The 22843-nt window shown below is 48.5% G+C and overlaps 1 protein-coding gene and 1 long non-coding RNA gene across 7 annotated transcripts in view; both read left to right on the top strand.

Annotated features, from left to right (window-relative positions):
• The first annotated feature begins 1667 nt into the window (after positions 1-1667).
• On the top strand, positions 1668-9655 carry LOC135303074 (uncharacterized). Its single transcript, XR_010364607.1, has 3 exons — positions 1668-1731; positions 1924-2002; positions 4354-9655. It is a non-coding gene; the product is annotated as an uncharacterized LOC135303074 (long non-coding RNA).
• An 11642-nt stretch (positions 9656-21297) lies between these two features.
• Positions 21298-22843, top strand: part of ACTN1 (actinin alpha 1) — an 86726-nt gene continuing 85180 nt past the window's right edge. For all 6 annotated transcript variants that reach the window (XM_064424307.1, XM_064424304.1, XM_064424302.1 and 3 more), the window contains exon 1: positions 21298-21538. In XM_064424307.1, the coding sequence (XP_064280377.1) occupies positions 21434-21538 (105 nt within the window). In that variant the 5' untranslated portion in view covers positions 21298-21433. The remainder of the gene's footprint in view (positions 21539-22843) is intronic.

Raw genomic sequence — 22843 nt, 5'->3', positions numbered from 1 at the left:
ATCTCTCCATCCTGCCCTGGTCAGCTTCCCCTGGTGTTTAGTACCACACTGGCCCTGCGGGACAGGTGGCAGCCCCAGAGCATCAGGGAACTGCAGCATGGTAGGTCTTGGACCACAGTGGTCACAGGTAGCTGGCGAGGATGGTTCCTGACTCCCCCATGGGGGGGCCTGCTGAGGCCTGCTGAGAAGCTGCTGCTCGTGCTTTTATGCAGCTGTGGTTGTAGGAAGGGGGAGAGGGCTGGACCACCAGCATGGTGAGTTGGTAGCAGGGTGGGTGCACATCCTGTGCTCAGTGCTGAATTAGCAGTGATGGTCCCCTCTGTCCCTTGGGCAGGCAGGATTGGGGCTCCCATCCCCAGCACCTGGACTGGCATTCAAGTAAGTGTGACCCTTTCACCCTGGGCACTCTGCAGCCTGTGTGCCACAGTGCCATCTGCCACAGGCAGCTGGGAGCAGAGGGCTCTGCACTCAGGCTGGAGCACACAGACTCTCAGGAAACAAATCATCACTGGCCGAGGGCTGGGCCTGGTGTCTTTAGAAGTGGGTTTGTGGAGAAGCAATGCAGGGCTGCACTCATGGAAGTGGAATCCAGACAACAAATGCGGTCACAGTCCAAGCTCCTCTCCTCACCTCTCTGCAGGGACCCAGTCAAAAAGCATCAAATCTCCTAGAGATCTCTACCTTTATTCCTTGTGCAGAGCTCCCTGCAAGTCTGTAAAGTATGTGCAGGACTGGGGCTGCCCAACTTACCTGCAGGGCTGGTTACCCTCAGCTGTGCAGACTGACCCCAGCCCCATGTGTGCTCAGACAGAGCACATTGCCAGCAGACAGGCTCAGCACCCCCTTCCCAAGCAGGGGGCTCTTCCTTGCTAGTCCCCAGCCCTGGGGAACTGACCCAGCCTGCCCCCAGTTCTCTGTTTATTTCAAGTTTTATAGCTTTAGAAAAATTCCTGTCTGATGATCTAGGTCTATTTACACCCCACTGCTGTGTAGTAACATTCCACCAGTGCTAAGCAATATTTCATTCAGGGACTAAACTTGCTGTCTGAGTTCAGAAGCTCTTCATCATTGTGGGAGCAGATCTCTCAAAATCTCTCTCAAATATTTATCTATTGCATCATGTCCAGAAAATTACAATCTGGACCTCTTTTTGGACTAGAGACTGTGAAAAACACTGCCTGTTTCCCTGGGCCTCTTCTTCACACACGGCAAAACTCTCTATCCATGTCCCTGGGAGCTGTGGAAAGTCTGGATAATGGTGATGATGGCAAAGAGTTACAGCTTTGTAAAGAAGGTCATGCAGGGAAAACAGTTAAAGGTAGTTCCATAGATCTGCCAAGAAAAAGGAGGGATTGGAGTCCTGGGGCATTCCCGAGCCAGCTGCTATGGTTGCTCCCATCTCTGACTGTTATGTAGGTACTCTGGTGTCTGACCTCAGTCTCTGCTGGACAAACGTCTACAGCACTGGGCTAAGAAGAATCTTGCCTTCAGTAGGAGAGGAAAGAATGAAAAGTCTGGGACTGGTAACTTAGGCAAGAAGATTGAATACAACACCGGTCATGGTAGCTTGAGAGTTTATGAGATTCAGGAAACCTCACAAAAGAACAAGAGTGACTTACAGTATGTGATGGTTTGACATCTGCCTGACTACACAGTTCTCCATTTCCCTCTGAGCTGCTGTGCTGGGGCTGCTGCCAGACAAGGTAGACTTGTCAGGCTTCAATCAACATGGTAATTCCCTTGTCCCTTCTGCTAATCATTTTCCACAGCCCTCCTACCTCCCCGGCCATCAGCCTTGTCAAGGAAGATAGGCTAGATAACCTGCAAGGACTGAGTACCCATTCCCTGACTGCTGGTCCTCCCCCACCTCTGCCATCCTGGCTCCTCAGTGAGCTGGTATCAATGAAGTCTGAACTTGGACAGATTCCGGCCTAAAGGGAAAATGTCTTTCTCCACAACCAGCTTGGACACCTCTTGTCAGCAGCAATTTCAAATTCACCAGGTAACAGCAATAACAAAAGCCCACACCCAAACTGCAGCCCTGTTTCACAGGGTCTGGTGCAGGGATGAGTCCCTGGGGACGGAGCTGTGGCTGCAGGAGGGCAGTGAGTGCCCCGTGGGGTGGCTGTGAGGCTGCTGCTCCCACAGCCTCGCTGCAGGAATGCAGGCAGGCACATCCATCCCCCTGCGCTGCCTGGACTCTGGCCGGGGCGAGCTGCCAGCTGGTTCCACAGTCTCCCTCAGCTGAAAGGGTGTGAGGAAATCACAGAGGATCTCTGTGGCCTGTGCCTGAAAACTTTTTTTCTATCTGATGTTGCCTCCTAATAGAACTTGACTGGTCAGTACCGGTTAGTATGCCTGGGGTGACAGCATTTTAAAATGGGTGTTGAAAACTCTTTTATGGAGAATTTCCAGCCTGCTTATTGCTCCAGGTGGGAGAAGCCTGGAGGAAAGCCACATGCATACAGCAATCTAGACATGTTTGATTTCTTTTTGGAATTAAAGAACAGAAGTCCCATAATACCCTTTTTTTTTTTAGCATTCATACAAGTAGCCAATGTAAACAATTCTCTCACTGCCCTGAAATCTGGAGTTGCTCACAGGATGAAGCAGTGACCTACTGAACCTCTGGGAAGAGTAATATTAGCCTCTGTCTGGTGTGCTGCTGCCTTGGCCTGGGGCGCAGCCCTGCTGCCCGAGGCCCAGCGCAGGCGCTCTGGTGCCATGTGTCTCCAGGCTGCTCCCATCCAAGGTGCTGCTCCCATCCAAGGAGAGGAGATGCACAACGAGGACACTGCACTCACTACTCCCCACTGCTTAGGCACATAACAAACCCTCTGTTCCTCAGATACAGCAGGTTCCCCAGCTTTGCTTCAATCCACCTGGAGGGCTAAGCTACTGAGGCCTTGTCCTGGGATCTGGAACCTGCATTAAATCCCATGTGTTGTACACAGAGAACATTCTTCCATCACACCCAAGAGCTGCTGCTCATGATGGATTTTGAAGAGCCTACAGACACCTGTTCATGGCAGCAAGCCTCCAGGCTGGCTTGCAGGCAGATGACTGCCACTTAAACTGGGGTCACTTCTGAGGTTGCCAGTGCCTTTGCTGCATATTGGCTTTCATGCACAAGTGATGGAGTTTCTTGTCACAACATGAACTATTAGGATAAGTGTCAATGAGTCTCAGCTATTGCACTTGCAATCAAGCAAGAATGAGGGCTGCTTGTTCTGCTTGAGCTGGTGGTGGTGCTGCTCCTTTGGGCTTACCTAAGCCTTCTGGCTACGATAGTGTTGCCTGGAGTTCTGATGCTGTCACTTCTCCAGATTGTTTTATACAAATGGATATTTTTTTCTGGGTTTTCTGTGCCTTTAACTTTGGTTCTGCCTACACACTCATGGCTGGAATTGCATTGAAGAGGCACACAACAAAGAACGTGAAGCAGCTGCCCATATATCCTGCTCAGTTTCAAATGCAGTGGAGGAGACGACAGCTGCCCAGGCTAGACTCCTGAGTATGGAAATGGCTCAAAAATAGACAAAATCATATTGAGTGAAAAGATATACTCAGGAGTCATCCTCTCTGACAGCACAAACAGCCAAAAATGGGGTGACCATATTTTCTCTGTAGTGGTAGCATGAGTGTGAGGAACATAACAAATTATTAAATGTGATGAAGGCTGTGTTGCCTTTCAGCTAAGCTCTTGTCCTTGCCTTTTGGGACTTCAAGATAAAGAACTGGCATTTGGACCTAATGAGGACTTAGAGAAACAGACAAGCTGATAACATTTCAAGGCTTCAAGCTCTCTGGATTCATTTTGGTTTAATCCCTGTGTAGTTAATTTTACATCCCAAAGATGTTTTGCAGGCTCTTGTTGCAGGCTTTGTTCTTCTTCATGTCCCACCTCAGGCATACATAGTGCTGGTGCTGGTGGGTAGCTTTGCATAGGTGCTGCATCCCACCACAAGCTCCTAAGTTGATTGACTTCCCTGTGCCCCATGAGCTTAGGAAGGCAACTTGGGGTCCCCTAGACCAAAGGTGCAACCCCAAAAAGAGCAGTTGCTGCAGTTATCATGACTGAAAATTCCTTGGGTATTTCTCTCTGTGCTTCGTTTCCTGCCTTACTCTGGCAAAGCTCCCCGTTTCCATGGTGATGATTTATTCCTCTAAATAGTTTCTATTCAAGAACAATATCATGGGTCCTTCTCCGTTGTTAGTTTAATTAAAAATAACCTACTCTTCTCCTGGCATCAGTTTTGGCTGAAGCAGTTGGAGTTGGACACCGACCTCCAACTTCTCTGACCTGCCCTTGCTCCCACCCAGAGATGACCTTTCTGCTTGCCTGTCACTCAGTGTAACCCTTGAGGACTGTCCTACTGCTCCTGACCTGTCCTACTGAGAAATCTCACATGAGTGGAGCTAGAAGAAAATGCAGAGAGGAGGAAAGCAGAGAGCAGCTGAGTTCTTACAGATCAGCCCTACACAGCCCCATGTCTGCCCAGGAGTGAAGAGGAGCATGGCACCCTGTGCAGCTCTGCTCTTGAGCTTTCCTTTCCATGAGCAAGGAGGCTTGTGATAAATAGGAAGCTTTGTGAGAACAGCATGGCCCGTGATGAAATGGCCTGTAGTGCATCACTCATCATCACAGCCTGGATTTTAAATGAGCTGCCAAAGAGAGAGCCTCTCACCTCCTCCCCAGTCCTTGGCTTCCAAAACAGATATTTTTTTTACTATGAGTGGAACAAGGACTTGTAGCCTGAAAACTGGAAACAAAAATGAAAGAAAATTAAAAAGCTGAATTTGTGTATTTGGTAAATCTTAAAGTGTCCATTTTATTGCATAAATATCTGAATAGGCAGTCTGGTCTCCATACAACAGGTGCCATTTGGTGTTTCTTGGGACACTTCCTTCTTTCTTTGCATAATGAAAGAGACAGAGCATCTGGTTTCTCTGCTTCATTTTAAATGCCAGTGCTTATTGTGTTAATATATTTACATTCCAATTTTCTTCACATGTAGTAAAAAGGAAATGCTTTGAGGCTCTTCTACATGGAAGCACATTAAAGTGCTTGATTTTTAGGCACCAGTAGCAGATGTACTCAGAGCCTGGAGTTCAACCATGGAGTGAGGAGAACAGACTTTGGGGAATGGAATTCCCATCTATGAAAGCAGTTCCTGAATCAATGAAGAAATTTTCTGACTTATTCCATTAAATGCAGCCAGCCTTGGCTTGTGCTGGGAGATGGATGAAAATCTGTCTATAAAAAAGTATGGAATGCGACCTTCCAAATGGTCTTTGCTCTTGAGCACAGAACAGCGTTGCAGGAATGCCAGGATGCTGGCTAATCCAGAAAGGCAAGTACCAGGTACATTTTCTTCTGTAATACTCAGGCCCTGCAATCTTTTAAAGCAGTTGCAGCACCTTTCAAACACGCAGTGGAACCCATCCTTATAAGGTGGGAAAGCTCCATGTTCTGCTGTTAGAAGATAGGAATGTGGGCTCGGCAAGGATTGCTTCACGTGAGCCCTTTATCTGAGAAACTGGCGATAAAACTGAAGAAGTTCACGTGACACAAGAAGAATTTCTCTCTTATCTAAAGGAAGCTGGAGATGTCAAGTCAGAGGTACAATACACAGGATGAGTTACGAGAAGGAAATGATGTAAAGAGGCCAGACATTTGGAAATCTGCCTGCTTGCCTGTGTCCTATTTTGTGCCTTGGAGGATTACACTGACATGAATACAATATCGATTTTAAAAATCATTGACTGGAAGCTTGAATCTGTCAGCTGAATGACAAGATGAAAAAATCCAGAGTCCTTAGGACCCTCAAGTGTGCCATCTCTATTTTTGACCTCATCTCTGTTTTGGCTTGTTTATGTCTATCTTTGACATTGAACTGGGAGAAAGTGAGGGAGGATTTTGAGATAAGCCTTTCAATCTATCAGTTGTCATTTCCCTCATACAATTTTTTTCTGAAAGTAGCACCCCCTATGCCTCTGAAAGTACAGTGGGGGAAGATGCTGTACTATCAAAACAGTTCATTTGCCTCTTACCTGACACCCACAAAGTTTGCCTGGAAGAGATTTTTCAATCATTTAAACCTCGTTTTAAGATGGCTTGTCTTTAAAAGCGAAGAGGAAAATGTTATTTCTTGGTATAGAATATAAGCCAGGTGTTAAATTCCATCTATTTCCTCCACACTCTTTCCACAGCCTAGCTAGAAACATCTTGTCCCATTGTAAGAGCCTGTGTGGTCCTCAGCTTCTCTTGACACGTCACTTCAGGCAGTGTCTCTCTGCATGCTCCCTGGTTCATCTTGCCATCAAAACCCTCTTGCTTCCATCCCTCATGCCACTGTTCCTGCCTATGTTGTGTTTTACCTCTTTACAGCCTCTCCTTCCCCATGTTTCCTTTTGCCTGGTCTCAGTGCTTGGCTGAAATGCTGCTTTTCAGCACAGTGTGACGGAAAGCCAGGCATCAATCATCCCTTGTCCAGTCCGTGGACCCCAGAAAAAGCAGTTTCAAGGCATAGGACTCCCGGTGAAACCAGAGGGCTCTGAGGGAAGGGCCACAGTCTCACCTGGTCCCCAGGAAGCATGGACCCAACAGCCCAACACTCCCTGTTTGGCCATGATATCTCCAAAACAAAACCCAGGTACCACAGGAAGAGGTCACCAGCAGTACTGTAGTTGTGGGGCTGTGAAGCCATGCTATTCAGGCATGGCTTTTTATCGAGAAGCCTCATCCTTCATGAAAAGGATGTTTTTTTAAAGAATAGCCCTGGGTTATTTTTATCAAAGACAATGTGGCCACTAGAAGTAGCATAACGGGGATCAGCATGATTTACTTTTTTCCAGGACAATGGCCATTGTTCTGGTAGAGCTGAGGACAGTTTGGGCTCTTACCAATTGCCATTTTCATATAAACCAGGGCAAAAAGCAAAACAGAACCTGACTAGTCAGCTGGGCAGAGCTGCAGTGGTTTCTCTATTGCTAGTGTAACTAAAATGTGGTAAAAACACAATCCAGTCTCTCAAGCCAGCAGATAGGATGAAAAAGAGAGTCAGTGGAATCCTGCTTTTTTTGGCCTGAGTAGCCTGATGAAAACTGGCCCTGCTCTGAGCTGGCAGCTGGACCTGCTGTCCTCCCAGGGCCCCTTCCAAACTGGATTTCCTGACTGTGCTCAAGAATGACGGACTTCTACTGGCCTGCACAAAAATTTGACTTGAACTTCCACAAAAAGTAAATCAGAGTGAGATTCAAGATCTTAATTCTATTTTGAATTACAAGCCCAGGACTCAATGTGGTTTTCTGGTTTTGTTTTTCATCAAGCCCAGGGTATCCCCTGGTGTGGTGCTCCCCAGCAGCCAACCCCCTGGCCTAGAGGTTCAGGGAGTGCCTCCTATCTGGCAGTCCATGCATGTGCATGTCCTCCCTGAAAGCTACACAGTGCAGTGGTAGCTCTTTCCAAGACTTCTATCAGAGCTGGAAGGAGTGAGAGATGTGTGTGTAGCTATATATCCAAATGCAAGGCTTGAATTTTTCTCAGTGGGACTACGTGTAGAGTGAATGCTGCTTCTATTCTTAGAGGGAAGCTGGAAGGCAAGTACTGGTCCTGTTCCTTCTTCAGAGCATCCATCCCAGGCTAATTTGAAAATAGAGACCTACACTGGAATCAGGCTGGTCTGAATGCACCAACAGAAGAGGATGGTACCAGTGTCAAGGGGTGCACATACATGCAGCTCTGGGCTGTGCTCAGGGGAAACACCCAGACCAGTAATGACCACGGAGGGCTGGAGGTCTGGCTTGTGCAGACAGGGACCAGGGGAAATGGACCTGCTGTCAGGAAGGATAAGTTTGCCCCAAGGAGACTGGTACTTCTGCTGAACCAGACTGGAGAACAGTGGCAGGAATTTTTCATCCATTTGCACCCACCTCTAATTTCTTCCACCAGCACTCCAGCAGAACCGAAGTCAATTGATGTTTTAAAAGCCCTTGGAGCTGTTTTTTTTCTCTCAGGGTGTTTTAGATGCATGCAATAGACTGTGACTATGCTCCCAGAAACCTGTTGGATGGGCTGGATTTTGGAAATATGAATGTTAAGTCACAGATAAATGAACAAAGGAGATGAACAGGTACAAGAGAAAATATTGCTGTAAATCCAAGGTGTGCCTCCTCTGTAGCTTTATTTGGGAATCAGGAAGAAACCAGTACTCAGTCCCATTCAAGCTAATGCTAGTTTTGGTATTGGGCATACATAATTTGGATGGAGCCCAGACCCTCTTTCTCCCTCCTTTTTTAATTGTTCTTGCCATAATTACCACCATTGTTGTATATAGTTGTGGTTTTTTCCCTTGCATGCAAAAGCTATGATGCAAATGGGAGTCACTCCCAGAGAGTGCCCAAGGGCTGGGATGCAACTGCCCTGAGATGGGTCATGCTGCAAAATAATAAGGGTCAGGGATTCACTCCAAACCAGATGCCATTGGCAAACGTTGTGCCATTGCTGTGCTCCAAAAGAAGCACCAGAGCCCTAAGTGTTGGTCATGCCCCCAAAAAAAATCTGCACAGCTGGGCTGGGACTCACTTCTCCTCCGTTGGGGTCATACAGGAGGGGTTGGACTTTTTCTCCCCATTTCTCTCCCTTTTCTCCCCCTCCCCAGGGGTTGGATTTTTTCTCCCCTTGTCCTGGGCAAACAAGGAAACTGGCCCTGGACAGGAAACTCAGCAATTGCACAGTGCTGACAAATGTCCAGAGACTATAAACCACAAAAGCATGGAGAAAATAGGGAGCCTTGTGCTCTGCACTTTGTTTCTCATGTGTAGGGATCTCAGGTGCCAGTCACAAAGAGACTAGATGTCTGCAGACAAACCCTGATATTTACATTTATTTTTAGCTAAGGCAATGTAATTTGTGGCTAATGTAATGGTTTACTAAAACAGAATCAGAAAGGAGTGCAGCTATTTATGTCTCTCAGCAAGACCCACACAGCCTGTTCCAGCTCTGCAGCCCCAGCCTAAGCCCCGGGCACAGAGATGACACAATGCTGTGAGCTCTGCTCAGCTTTTCTATTAACAGACACTATTTGAGCATGTTATAAAGTGGAATTCCCATCACCTTAGCCTCATACACTCTCTGCTTTCCTCTCATTGAAGGGAGTGCTATGATGCTGAACTGAACTCAGCACAAGGGAGACCTGGGTATTTTCAAAGTCCAAAACGGAGCCTTACTTGAGTCAGGTGATGAAGAAATACTCATCTTGATTTTCTACTGTATCAGTTGTGTACTTTTTGCTTGTCACACTGTCTGTCCTTCAAAGAATGATGGTTTAGGGATTCAGGGGGATTCAGGGGGATGTTTGGTTACTTTCTTTGCCTTAGCAAAAAACCATCCTTGAATAAAGATCCCAGAAACATTATTAACCCCAAAGCAGTATGTTCCAGAAATTATGAGTATGTGGAACAGAGTCTATGCAAGCACACTATGAAAATTATTTCCAAATTTTGTCTTCTGTCCTGTCACAGGATACTACAACAAGATGCTGTCAGGACAGGAGTTAACCCTAACTTTTCAACCAACCCCCTCATCAACCAAGTTGATATATATTTCTGTAGTGCTAGGGCTGAATTTGGCACTGCCTTGGCAATGGTTTGCAAAAGTGTAATTTGCATGTAAGTTCCCTTGTGTTCTTAGCCAAATATGCACACCTTTTTGGTTTTGATTTCCATTATTCTTCAGGGTACCACACACTTGAGGTACCTGAGGTGCACATATGTAGCTTGGGTCTGAAAGAAATAGGGATTAAAATATGCTTCATTAGCTGTAGCTAGAGGTCTATCAGCAGGGAACTAGAAATGTTTCTCATAGAGCATATTTCTGGCTCTGTACCTGAGATGGTTATGACCATTAGTTCTGTGCATATCAGTGGTTATAATGATTTGTAGTGGAAAATAATACATTTCACTGTGTTTCCCATACAAACATTGTCGGTTCATTTCACACAATTCGCAGCTCTCTTATTTTTTCCCATTTTTGCCTTCAGAAAATACTTGCCATTGTAAAAGGAGCAAACCACCTTTATACACAGACAGGTAGACTATGCCACAAGAGTTTTTCTTTTATGTGGATTTTGCTATAAAGAAAGATTATAATATAGGGCTCTTGCCTGGGGCTTATCTTGAGAATTGTCTAATACAAGTGAAGGATATGGAATGGGACATCATAAGACATAACCAGGATATTTCACAAGATCTCAATATCTTGGCATTTCAAATTTCTAGTCTACTAGACTGCAGTGAACAGAGGAACAGGACAGTGCCAAAAACTCAGCCCCAGAGCTGCCAAGTCTCATAGTAAGACCAGGTCCCTTTCTTTTTCTTCCCAGGCTTTTATTTTCACCACTACTTTTCAAAGTCATGGCTGATGCAGTATCTGAAAGGCATTTTTTTCAGCTCAACCTTACAAGAGAGATTAAAGAGCACCTGTGTTTCTTTATCACAATGGTACAAGGAAGTTTTCTGAGGCTCATGCTTCATTAGCTTCATTAGCTCAGCTTCTCCATAACCAGTTAGGTACAATGTGCATAACCTACATAGGGATTATGGCAAGAGAAAAATCCTTGATGATATTTCTGCCCCATGGTCTGTGCACTGCCACCAAGAGTGGAAGGTCTTCTGCTGTCCCTGACTATAACTCTATTTCCCAATACCTGCAACCTCAGATATCACAGGAGTTACTGCAGTAAAAAACACTCTGTGAGATGAAGAATTTTTTTTTTTTAAAGTCAGAGATTAAGTAATCAAGAGAAAGAGTCCAGCACACTGACCTTGTGGCTCATTCTCATCATCTCTCTTTTCCCCAGATGGGGATGTCCTTAACTTCTTATCCAATGGCTTTGAGGCAGTGGTGACTGCTTGGGATCAGCTTCTCAGACCTGTGGCTATAAGCAAGATATACCAGGCTGCATATCACCAAAGATAACACTAAGATGGAGAAGGAGACCACGGTAACAGGCATCTTAGCTGGGGAAATGGCCTTCCCTGAGTGGAAAAATGCTGGATGCACAACAGCCACAGGCCTGCTTCTGTGGGTGAGACTGGCCCTGTTCTTCCAAATGACAGCAATGACAGCCAGCTGCCACCGCTCTCTGTAAAGCTAATTCCTCTGGAAGATATGACTGCCATGAGGTAGCATATTGCTGCTTGGGATGGGGAGATAGATAACACTTCAGTCTTTAGCCTTTCTCTGGGAATTTGCATGAAAATGGATTCCAACTCTTCTTTGCAGATTGAAGAAAGGCAGGTGTTTGCCATCCAGTGTGTTTTGAGCTAAGGCCTGTGTGGGTCACATGAGATGGGGCCAGTGATTCAGTGTCAGAGGAGACGTACTAGGCACATGTGGGGACTGAAACCACCTCTTCCCAGTGGGAGTAGGCCCCACTGTGTCAGCCCCAACGCCAGAACCATTCTGCCTATGATGAGGCTCCCACTTACTCCAAAGCTGTCAAGCTCTCCTACAGCACTGCTCTCAGTAAATATATAGGGTCAGAGGCCAGGCTGCTGTTGCTGTGGAAGGTGCCTCCCAGCAGCTGAGAGTGCTGAAACCACATCTACTGCCCTGTGAAGGGGGTGGGATAGGGATGTTCAGGGTATTTTTGGACAGGAACAGTGATGGTGAGTTTGCTGTTGGCAGAACACGAGGAAAAAACACATCTTCTTTTATGTTAACAAGTGACTCTCCTTCTTCAGCAGGGGACGACCCAGGGAAGCTGTGAGGGCAGCTTTTGCTTTCCAGAGAGGAGAGCACCACTGCTTTCCGCCTGTGTCCTGGAAAGCAATATACGGCATCACATCTTTACCTAGACAGTTATTTAAACAGCGCACGTCTGAAGCAGTGAGCCCAGCCCCAAATTCCCCATTCGGTGTTTCTCCCTCCTGCACACGGCGGGGGCTCGCCCCTCCATTTCCCAGCTCAGGCCCCGAGGCCCGGCGCTGTGGCGGGAGGCGGAGCCGGGCGCTGCGGCGGCCGCGGGAGGAGCTGCCCCGGGAGCCCGGGCCCCGGCGGGAGGAGAGGAGCTGCCCCGGGAGCCCGGGCCCCGGCGGGAGGAGAGGAGCTGCCCCGGGAGCCCGGGCCCCGGCGGGAGGAGAGGAGCTGCCCCGGGAGCCCGCGCCCCGGCGGGAGGAGCTGCCCCGGGAGCCCCGGCCCCGGCGGGACCGCCTGGCCCCGCTGCCGCTCCTCACGAGGCTGCACGGGTCCCACCTCTCGTGCAGGGCGGCGAGCCGGCCCGCGGGAGCCAGCCTGGCCGCAGATGGCTGTGGAAACCCTCAAGCTCCCGGCCGAGGCCGCGGGGCCAGGCACAGCCCAGGGTGGGAAAACCTGGCGGGGGCAGTGGCACGGCCCACCAGGGACTCTCGGCTTTTGTCCCTACACAAGCACCAGCCACCGCTGGGGCCGGGGAGAGACAGAGTGACCGAGGGGCGTCCATCCACCAGGGCTGCCGGGATCCAGCTCGTGTGCATCACTCATCCAGGGTCACCGACTGCTGGGCTGGACGGCAGCCATACTAATTCTGCTTAAAGCTTTCATGTAGAAAGCCTACAGTTTGATTCCCAGACATCCCACATGGAAGTGCATCCGTCCTTCCTGGAACAGGGGCACGACTAGCCTTTGCTTGATGCCTGCCCTGCAAAAATTATTAAATAAATAAATAATTTTTTAAAAGGCAGGAAAGAAACATGCACCGATTCACTGGGGTTAACTTGTTGGTCCAACAAAAGACATGACAGATTGATGTCTTGATATGTAGACTTCAGGCTTCATGTGAGGTCTGCTCCGCCACTCAATATTATTTATTACTCCTCAGCTACTTCATCTCCCTCTCTGCTATTGAAGAAATAGATTAGGCTTTCTCACAGGAAAAAAGGATTTAAAAGTACAATATATAAATGGAGAGCAGGATGCCCTGGGAAGGGCCCCTAGGGATGGGAGAAGACCTGTTTATGGAACAAACTCTAAATGGTAAAGATGACCTCGGGCCCTGACTACTGTGCTACAGCCACAGAGAGCACAGACAGAACATGCACACAGGCAGCAGCCCAGCCTGAATGAGGTGGTGGCTGGGCTGCCCCGAGAGCCTCCTTGCTTTGGTCTGAAAGTGCCACTGTCTGCATTTCTCACATCCCTCTTTACTTGCCGTGTATCAAGACTAATTTAATGAGAGTCTTGCAGGGAAGGCACAAGTGGGTAGTCATGGCTCAGAGAGTCAAAGCACTACAGGGGAGTGCAGGGCTTGCACAGCTGGTTTGGAGCCTCCTCTGAGAGAAGAGATTAAAGGAAGCTGGGGAAGCAGCTCACCTAGTTTGCCTACTGAGTGGCTGCCCCTGCTGTATGCTGTTGGTGCTGCCCAGCAGCATCCTCCTCACTTGTCTGACAGCACTGAGCATACTGCTCCACAAGTGTCACCTTCCTCAAAGTGGAGCCACTGCAAATGTAAAGGTATGATGTTCTCTGAAGCTTTCCAAATAAGAAGCTTTCTGATACAAGAGGTAACTGCACTGTGCAGTTTGATTTCCAGTAGCTGTGCAGAGTTGCTCCCACTGTACAGAGAAGAAACAGCCATAAGCTAGTGAGGAGACAAGAATAATGAACACAAGATGATTTTCTGTACAAAGGCATGCATAACCCATAGCTGCTTCTATGAGCAGTTTTTGCTTAAGGAGCACAGAAGCTTAACCTGTTTTGCACAGACAGGCAGGCTGCCAACCGCCCAGGTGCTCCCTGAACCCTCCAGAGAAGTGGGGTGAAGGGATTTCTTCAAGCAAAGCCCATAGCTGTGAAAGGGTAGCTTTAGGCTCCAGGAAGCAGGAAGTCTATTTTGGGAACACAAGCTAATGGAGCAATGACTTTAGGCTCAGTGTGTGGGTCCTGCTCCAATTCTGAGAAAAGTTTGACTCTGGATTTCAGCCTCACTGACTCAGTATCATGTTCCCCACTCACTGCTGGACCACTGTGTGCTGAGAACAAGCTGACATGCCTGGAAGGCTGTTGGTATGATTTTCAGCTGTAACAACTACTTTTCTAAAGGGCATGAGCCCTTCCTCCACACCAGGCTGTGCTAAGCCATGCCAGCTCTGTTGCTGGTAGAGGCAGGTGGCTTGGCGTTGTACAGAAAAAACTGAAAATCTCAGGTGTTTCTTCCAGATCTCCCAGGGCAGCCTTAGGAGCACTAGATGATACTACGAGAGTCTTGATTAGCATCCTGAAGACCACAGATAACAGGTAAGAATCAACCAACTTCCTCTGCCCTTAGTTTTAGTTTAGAGCATTTTGGAGCATTCATGTCCTGTTGGTGCACTGTGGGCCTCTCTAGAGTGACATGGATCTGCATTTTCTTAGCCTTTATGAACTATCTGTCATTGTGGCTCCATACCCAAGCATGGATTATGAATATAGTTTGCAGTTTGATGACACTGTGACCCATCTCACTATTGAAATAAACAATTGATGTTACAAGCATGAGGAGATGGAGGGACCATGAGAGGTGCACTTAAAAGCCAAAACCAGGAGTGAAGCATCTCCTGTCAGTATTTGAAGTGATGATAAGTTTTGCTGGTAGCTGTAACACAAAGAACTGCCACTTCCTTTATCAGGCAGCTGGAAATGGATTTAAAGTAGTTGTTGTTCATGGAAGTGTATAAAAATACATTTTTTCCCGCAGCCCCTTTCACCTTACTCACCTCTCTCAGCTGAGTCAAGATCCTGCAGCAGTTGTGTTGCAATGTGCTTTACACATGGGTGTCTGTGGAGACTATCTAGGTTGGGTTCCATATGTCTGATTTTATGTTTTTATTTTCCTGTAGCTCTAAAAACTTTTCTTCAATCATTAGTCTCTTTACAATCATGTTGCTTCATGGTACTGTCTTAACCTCTGAAGCTGATGGTATTGCATAGTATGAAAGCAAGTTGAAGGGTTCACCTTCCAAGCTCATGGTGAGGTTGATTGTTCCTAAAGTTTAGCCTTTCTTATAACTGTCCTACTTGTTCTTTAAAATCTCCAGCAGTGGAAATTCAGCACCTTCCTTTGGTGGCCTCCTGAAGCTCTTTGTTATCCTGGCCGTTCACAGATTCGCCAGTGGCCATGGCAAATGACATAATGTGTTACTCTTTGCAGTAAGCTTTGACATATTTGAGTACTGGTACTGTGTCTCACTTCAATTTTTTCTTCTCTAGACTAAACAAAGCCGGCTTCTTCCAGTCTCCTTTCAAAGGTCAGGTTTTCTAGACCTCTGAGCCTTCTTGTTCGTCTCCTTTGGACTCTCTCCAACTGATGTGTATCTGTCTTAAAAACTGGCCCTCAGAGCTAGACACAGGACTCCACCCACGGCCTTACAAATGCTGAGGGGAACAGAAGGTTTGCTTTTCGTGTTCTACAAATGACACTGCTTTGTACATGCACTTCTGGACATGGATTTCCTGGGGAAAGGCCTGAGAGAGCTGCAGCTCTGGCATTACCATCTGCCTGCATAGCACTCATGCCTTGCCATGCTGCTGCAGTTGCATAGCATTCCCTGGCTGCTGACAGTACAGTCTGCTCCAGATCTGTTGAGGTGTGCTCTTCTGTGTTTGCTCCACATATGTAACCCACATAGCCTCAACTCTCACACCATGCATTTCTCCACAAAGAATTAAAGACTGCAGTACACGCCTGGCCTGCTTGTATCACAGTGTGCATTGTATCAAATGTCTTCCATCCATCACCCTCCATGGTTTCCCCTACAGGATTATCCCAGGCCTGCATCATTCATGGAGCAGAAATTACGAGCAAGTGAACTTCATGCATGGTCAGGTCTTACATCAGTTCTCTGCAACCTGTCAGGGATGATAGGACTGTGTGACCTCTGAGAACTCTGGTGATGCATTTCTGTGGCACTATCCTGCAGATCTCCCCCCAGGAATGCTTCTTTTGTGCAAAACTGTCCCATGGAGGGAGCCTGGGGTCTGCAGACAGCTACAGACCACTGTAGGAACATGGAAAATGTTATTGTCTTTATCTTCTCTGGTTCCTGAGACTCTTTATTGTTTGGGCCAGACAGAGGTACTGTATCAGCACTGTGAAATGGAATGTCCTTTAAAGACTGACACAGAAAACAAAAAAGAGCAAAAAAAGCTTACACAAAGACCTTCCCCTCAGTAAAGGGCAACTTGCAGGCAAAACATGAGAAGTACTAACCCTGGATGACTGAAAGTCTCTATGCCCATATCATAGAATAAGGATGGTAACCCCAGTGAGGTGGGCATTTCACTGTACAATGCGTTTCATGGTCATCTAACATGACTCTGTCAGCGCCACTGGATGGTTTTACTCCCTATGTGCCTCTGCAGAACGAGCTCAGCAGCTGCCCAAGTTGCTTTGGTTGCATGATGTTCCTGTGCATTTCTGAGCAGCAAACACCTTTCCCTTCAGGGATAAAGTGGGGTGTTATATGGGCAATGTTGGCCAAGTAGTCCTTGAATGATGAGAGTAGATAGGGGTATGTGATAACAGGAATATAGGACTAGAGGTGTCATTCCCGATTCTATTGTTGTTTAAGTGACACTGTGAAAGCAAAGGGAGCAATCTAGGGTATTCCCTGCTAGAAAAGTAAAATCAGGATTTTTACAGGGGAAAAAAACCCACACTTTCACAAAACAGCCCACATCAAACAATATAAGCAAATATATATGAAGACTGCTCTGTAAGTCACTGGTTTTAAAGTTCATATTCTGAACAAGTGTGGTTGACCTCCTCAGTAGAAGGAGGAGATGACATCCTCTTCAGGTACGTGCACAATCCCCCAGTTTAGGGTGAAGGACTGGGAGCCAGTTTTGGAAGATCGGTGGGGAAATAAAGGAAAAGAGGACTTAGGATGTTAGGGTCCTGGTAGAAGAGGAAATGCAACTTGGGTGAAGAGGCCCTGAAGGACAGAAAATGTTTTGTACTTAGGAGCTTCATTTGGGCCTCTTTTTTCTTTTGTCAAAACACACCATTTCTACCTTGGTTGTTCCTTTTTTTCCCCACCTTACCCTGGATGACCATGGCAGTTATTCCATGACACTTCTTAAAAATGAAAATTCTACCCAATCCCTGGGCCCAAGCCCCTTTCTCCCTAGATTCCATGAAGCGTGGTATACCCCACTGAGCTCAACCAAATTAATGCCTGCATTTCCCAGGGCCTGACCTCCTACTGGTAGTCTATCCTGAACTGGTGACATAGAAATTAGGAAAAATAATATAACTTGTTGAATTCTCTACTGTGACGGCCCAACATACAGTTCAAATTTAAGTGCCAAATCTCTGAGCAACAAAGCTTTTGTGCATCTGCAGAATATAAGTGCTAAACTCGGCTGTGAGACTTCCCAAAACAAAAGTCAAGGGCCATTCCAAGAGCCTTGTTCACTGTTGTACAGTGACTGAGCTCACCTGCCGGGCCTCATTACAGAAGCTTATGGATGTTCTTGGCAAGAAAACAAGATATGTCCCCAGGGAAGCTCGTGACCTGTAGCCAATATGCAAAGCACAAAGAGAATGAGCAGCAAAAACAGTAACCAGAAATACCCTCATGCCTTTGGTCTTGTTCCTCTTTTCATCTGTTGCAGGCTGAAGAAGTGGGATGTACGTCCAACTGTTCTCATGGTGACTCTGTCCCCTGCCCTGCAGAAAGCCCACTCTCTTTTCATTGGATCTGAAAGACTTTACTGGAGACCCGCTTGGTCCAGCAGGGCTGGAATAATGCCCAGGGAAGTCAGCAGCAATCTTGTGCAGAGAGGAGAACTCCAGGAGTAATGACAGGAAGCATGGAAGCCCAGAGTACTGCTGGGGTTAGAGGCACCTCTCCCATCAGTAGCACTGGGCTCTGTAGGTCCTGTTGCTGCTGTGCTTCCCTCTCCCATTGCAGGCTGGTGCTGGTCTCTTCCCCTTCATGGTGCTGGTACTACTCTTTGCAAGGGCAGAGGTCAAGTGGATCCAGGAACTATCCCAAGTTTGGAAACAGTCTTTCCCCCCCCTCCTTGCTATTGCTCATAAGTTCATAAAACTGGCCAAGAACACTCACTTCCTTTTGTTAAGGAGTTTGTAAAAAGATAATAGTTGGGATGGACTTAGGAGTGAAAAACTAAGTACTTCTCAGAAATCCAAGAAAGAATTTTGAGAAGCAAGAATGATGAAGTTAGAAATACAAATGTCAGAGACAATTAGGAGAGAGGCACTAGAAACCTCACACTAGTTCTTGATTGTATAACAGTTTATTGCACTTATGTTGTCTATTAAATTGTCTAATCCATCCTTTGCCCTGTGCAAGAAGAAATAGGTACATGAACAGGATACTGGCAACTAAAAACATTTTTCTATTTATAGTATCATCAGTCTCTGTAAGAGATCACTGGGTGTGTTTCACACAGGTAAGAATAGTAACTTTGTGAGTATGGACACAGTTGCTTTGCAACTCAGCTCCAAGTAACCAAAGAGGCAGCATCTGGAAGATTCAGCCTCACAGAAACCCACTGTATGTCTCAGGGTTTGGACCTCCATGGTGCTGAGCATTTCCTGGGAAATGCTGAGAATCCCGACTAGCTAAAAGGCAGATGAGACCTCTCACCACATTTGTGAAGGTCTGAAAAGTGGCTTTCAATAATGGGCTCCTAAAATATAGGGGTGGTGAAGCAAATAGGACCCCCTGCCCTAAAATACAAAGCTTAAGACTTCTCTCAAGGAATGTGTTTGTTTCCCTCCTCCTTTTTTTCCTCCAGATCTCTGCTAATTCCCATACTCTTCCAGATTCCTTAGGTGGAAAATATCTTCATAAATAATAAAAACCAGAAGATACAAAATGTTTAGACGTCTTTGTTGTTTCTCTATCATCATGTTTCTCTGTCAGTCTGTGATCAGGCTGTAGCTGTTGGTTCATATTTTCTGTTACTGGGGGTTCATCAAATGGTTGTAAGAAATAAAAATTGGCCCTTCCTCTTCAAAATTATGAATGTTACTGTACTTACATATTTAAATCATCTTTCTTCATCTGAGTGATGCATGGTAGAGAGAATACCAGTCTCTGAATGGTGCAGAACCGTTATAATTCTGATAATTTTATTTGTGGTTTTGATATCTGCAAGTGTACATAAAGGAACATCATATGACGCATGAAGACGGAGTACAGTACAGAGTACCATTATACCATACATCTGTTCATTATAGACTGCACAGTTATTTATGCCAAGAAGTAAAGAATATATCCAATTTCACCTCCAATGTTTGTTAAGAAGCCGGGAAAAAAAATCCCGTTTTTTTGCAAGTGGAGCTCATTTGTGTGATTTAGGGCTAAATCTAGCTTGATGTGGAACATTTCAGCTCAATTGAACTTGGTGCTTTGCAGCATCCTTCTAGTCCATTCTCAGCTACCCCCTCTCCCACATTCCTGGGCTCCAAACTCTCTGCTTCCTCTGTATCAGAGGAATTGGGACACAAGCTCTGCCCTGCACGATGCTATGGAAGGGCGTTTCCTTGGGCTTCCTCTCACTTCTGTGAGAGATGCCACAGTGCTTCTCAGCGAGACGACCAGGGGGAACAAACAATGCTGCTGTCCTTTTCCCCCTCTACTTGTTTAACTGACGGAAGCCATGTCAAGTATTTGCGTGTTGGTACACTCCTTAACACGTTGTGTTTCCCTTCTAGGAAGCTGCTCGATGAGCCAAGCGCACTTTAGCGCAGCGTTTTCCTGTCAAACAGGATATTTGTGGGCAGACAGCAGCAGGTGCGTCTGGGAGGCCCTGGCGCGGCGCTGGTGCCCCGCGGCTGCCGCACGCCCCGGCCCGGAGCACTCCAGCCTTGGCCAGCGCCTGCCGGCCAGGGACAGGGCGGCACAACCCTTTCTTTTTGCACCCTAGGTGCGGGCACCCCTGCACAGCCCCACCAGCTGTGTCTGAGTCGGGCAGCAGGGCTGTGGGGCTGTCGCTGAGCACTCGCGTCAGGGCCGCCACCATGGGCTGTGCCTCACGAAAGGAGCCTCACACTGACAGGGTTTGAGGGACCTGAAGTTGTATCAGGGAAAGTTTAGGTTGTATCAGGGAAAGTTTAGGATGTGTATCATGAAATAAATGGGCAGGAGATCTTTCTCCTTTTTAATGCCTTTATTAAGAAGAATAAGCTCAGGTGGGGAGAAATCGATGGGTCACGCCCACGCCGCCGCTGCTCCCAGGCGTGGCACGGAGAAGGAGGGTGATGCAGCTTTGTCTGCTGGTCTGCAGACAGAGCTGGGGATTCCGTCCTCACGGGAGATTAGCAGAGTCCTACTTTTTTGTCTAACACCCCGGGGCGTCTCTTTAATCAACATCTTTTCAGGTTAGGGTGAGAAGCAAAAAGGATCCAAGCAGGTACGGGACTACGCTCCCATCCTTAGACGTCACTTAGGTCACTTGTTGGCTCGTAATTTTAGGGGTTTTCCTGGGAAAACTGTAAAAATTCGGGGTGCAATCCATTTCTCATCTGCATACTGGCTCTGATGTCACTCCCATTCTCCTCCTACCTGGAGGGTCTGTCCTGGTGTCCCTCCCTGGCAAGCGGCCAGCATCAGGGGGACAATGGTTAATCACCAGCCATTAACAGGTAATTGAAGAACTCCTCTTTAGCAGTGAAACTAACTTACAGCAACTGGTCTGACTTGTTTTTAACTCTGCAACCTAAAAAAAAAAAGATAACTTTCTATTCATAACATATCAGGAAAAGGTTCTTCACCCAGAAGGTGACTGGGCACTGGAACAGGCTCCCCAGGGCAGTGGCCACAGCACTCAAGCAGCGTTTGGGCAATGCTCTCAGGCACAGGGTGTGACTCTTGGGGTGTCCCGTGTGGGGCCAGGAGCTGGACTCGATGGTCCTTGTGGGTCTCTTTCAGCTCAAGAGTATTCTGGGATTCTGTGACAAAATGCTGCCCGTATCCGCCGGTGGGGATGCCCCAGTAGAGGCTCCCGCGCCCCAGGCAGCCGCGGAGCCCTCGCGGAGCTGCCCGACATGGCAGTCAGCCCCATCGCATGTCACGGCACAGCCGCCCGCGGCCCCAGCCCCACGCCGGCGAGGTGCCGGCCCGGGCCGCGAGTAGGGCGGGACTGCCGCAAACCGCCTATCACGGCACACGGATCTTGTGATTGACGCCTGTAATGACCAATGAAACAGGAGCTCGCCCTCGGGGGCCGGGGCTCGGCCGCGCGGATGGCGGCCAATGAGAGGCGCGGAGGCGGGCGGTGGGCGGGGCGTCCCGCCCCCGCGGCGCTGCGCGCGGCCGAGGCAGAGAGGTGGGAGCGGGCGCCGCCGCCGCGCGCTCGGGCTGAGCGGCCGCGGGGCCGGGACGGACAGAGCGGGCAGCGGCACCGGCGGGACGCGACGCGACGGCAGCAGCGGCCGCAGCCATGGATCACTACGACCCGCAGCAGACCAATGACTACATGCAGCCGGAGGAGGACTGGGACCGGGACCTGCTCCTCGACCCAGCCTGGGAGAAGCAGCAGAGGAAGGTGGGCGCACCCCCGTGCTCTCTCCTGGCACGCATCCCGCGGGGCTGCCGGCACCGGCCCCGCCGCCCGCTCCGCCGCTGCGGCGGGGCCGGTGCGCGCCGGCCCGGGGCTGGCGCCGCGCGGCGTGGCGGGGCGAGGCGGCGGGGGCGCGGGGGCGGGCAGGTGACGGCGGGGCGCAGGGAGGTGCCGCGGCGGGTCCCCGCAGCAGCGGCGGCGGCGGCCGGGCCGCGGGCTGCCGGCCCGCAGGTGCGCCCGGGCGGGGCCGCGGGCCGGCGGCGGTGGCGGGGCCCCGCCGCATCCCCCCGCACCCCCGCCCGCGCCCCGGCCCCGCCGGCCGGCGGCGGGACGGTAACTGGCTGCTGTTTGAATGGTGTGGTTTAGGGCAGGGCTTGCGCGGAGCTCATGTCCAAAAATGGTAACATTCGGCCCCTTTTTAAACAGAAAGGGTGGCGGTGGGGAGGGGAGCTCAGGAGGAGCTCCAGCCTCGCTGCTAGCTAGTTATATTTTTTTTTTCCCCTCCTCCTTTAAACCAAAAGCATCCTGTATTAGATCACTCAGGAATCCTAATCCCCGAAACATTTCCGTTTTAGTCACTCCATCAGACAACAGTAAAGCAGAATTTGGAACGGCACTGATGCTGGCATGGCAGGGGCACTTTGGGGTGCAGCAGGCTCCCGCTGGCTTCCCAGCCAGTCACTGGCTCGTGTTTTGGATCCTGCCGTGCTCTCCCCTTACTGTGAGCAGGCAGAAGAATCCCAGATCTTCCCTGAGACGGGGGATGATAGTGCTTCTTTATGCACAAATGATATATTAACATATATAATGTAGCCTGAGGTGTAGAAAGCTGGGAACAGTTGGGAAGGAGTACACAACAGTGAGAAGATGATTATTCCTCTTTAACCCTTCTCCTCTTCCCCTCCTCTACTTCCAGATCAAAGGTGTTCAGGTTTTCCTGTTCAGAGCTGTCTGAAATGGTGCCACTGAGAAGTTTTTCCTCTGAGTTAATTGAACGTGGTAGCTATAGAGCTGCTGTCAGTGGTTTCCTTGCTCAGGGACTTGAGCGCTGAGAGTAGACAGCCTGAGAACTAAAGTATATAAATAAGAGCATTTACTGGAGAAGGAGTTGATGGTGTGGGAGGTTATATTTCAGCAAAGGAAAAGCGAGGAATGCAGTCTTGGTCTCGACTGTGAGTGGTGGATGGCTTATTGGAAGTCAGAGCTCTGCTCCTTTGAGGAGGAAAGTTTCTTCCTTTTCAAAAGATCTGCCTGGCTGCAATCTCTGTTTCCAGTCCTGTGTCTGTATCT

The sequence above is a fragment of the Passer domesticus genome, chromosome 6, assembly GCF_036417665.1.
Source record: "Passer domesticus isolate bPasDom1 chromosome 6, bPasDom1.hap1, whole genome shotgun sequence".
Lineage (NCBI taxonomy): Eukaryota > Metazoa > Chordata > Aves > Passeriformes > Passeridae > Passer > Passer domesticus.
Note: the sequence above shows the minus strand (reverse complement) of the source record. Positions and strands in the feature narration are given on the sequence as shown.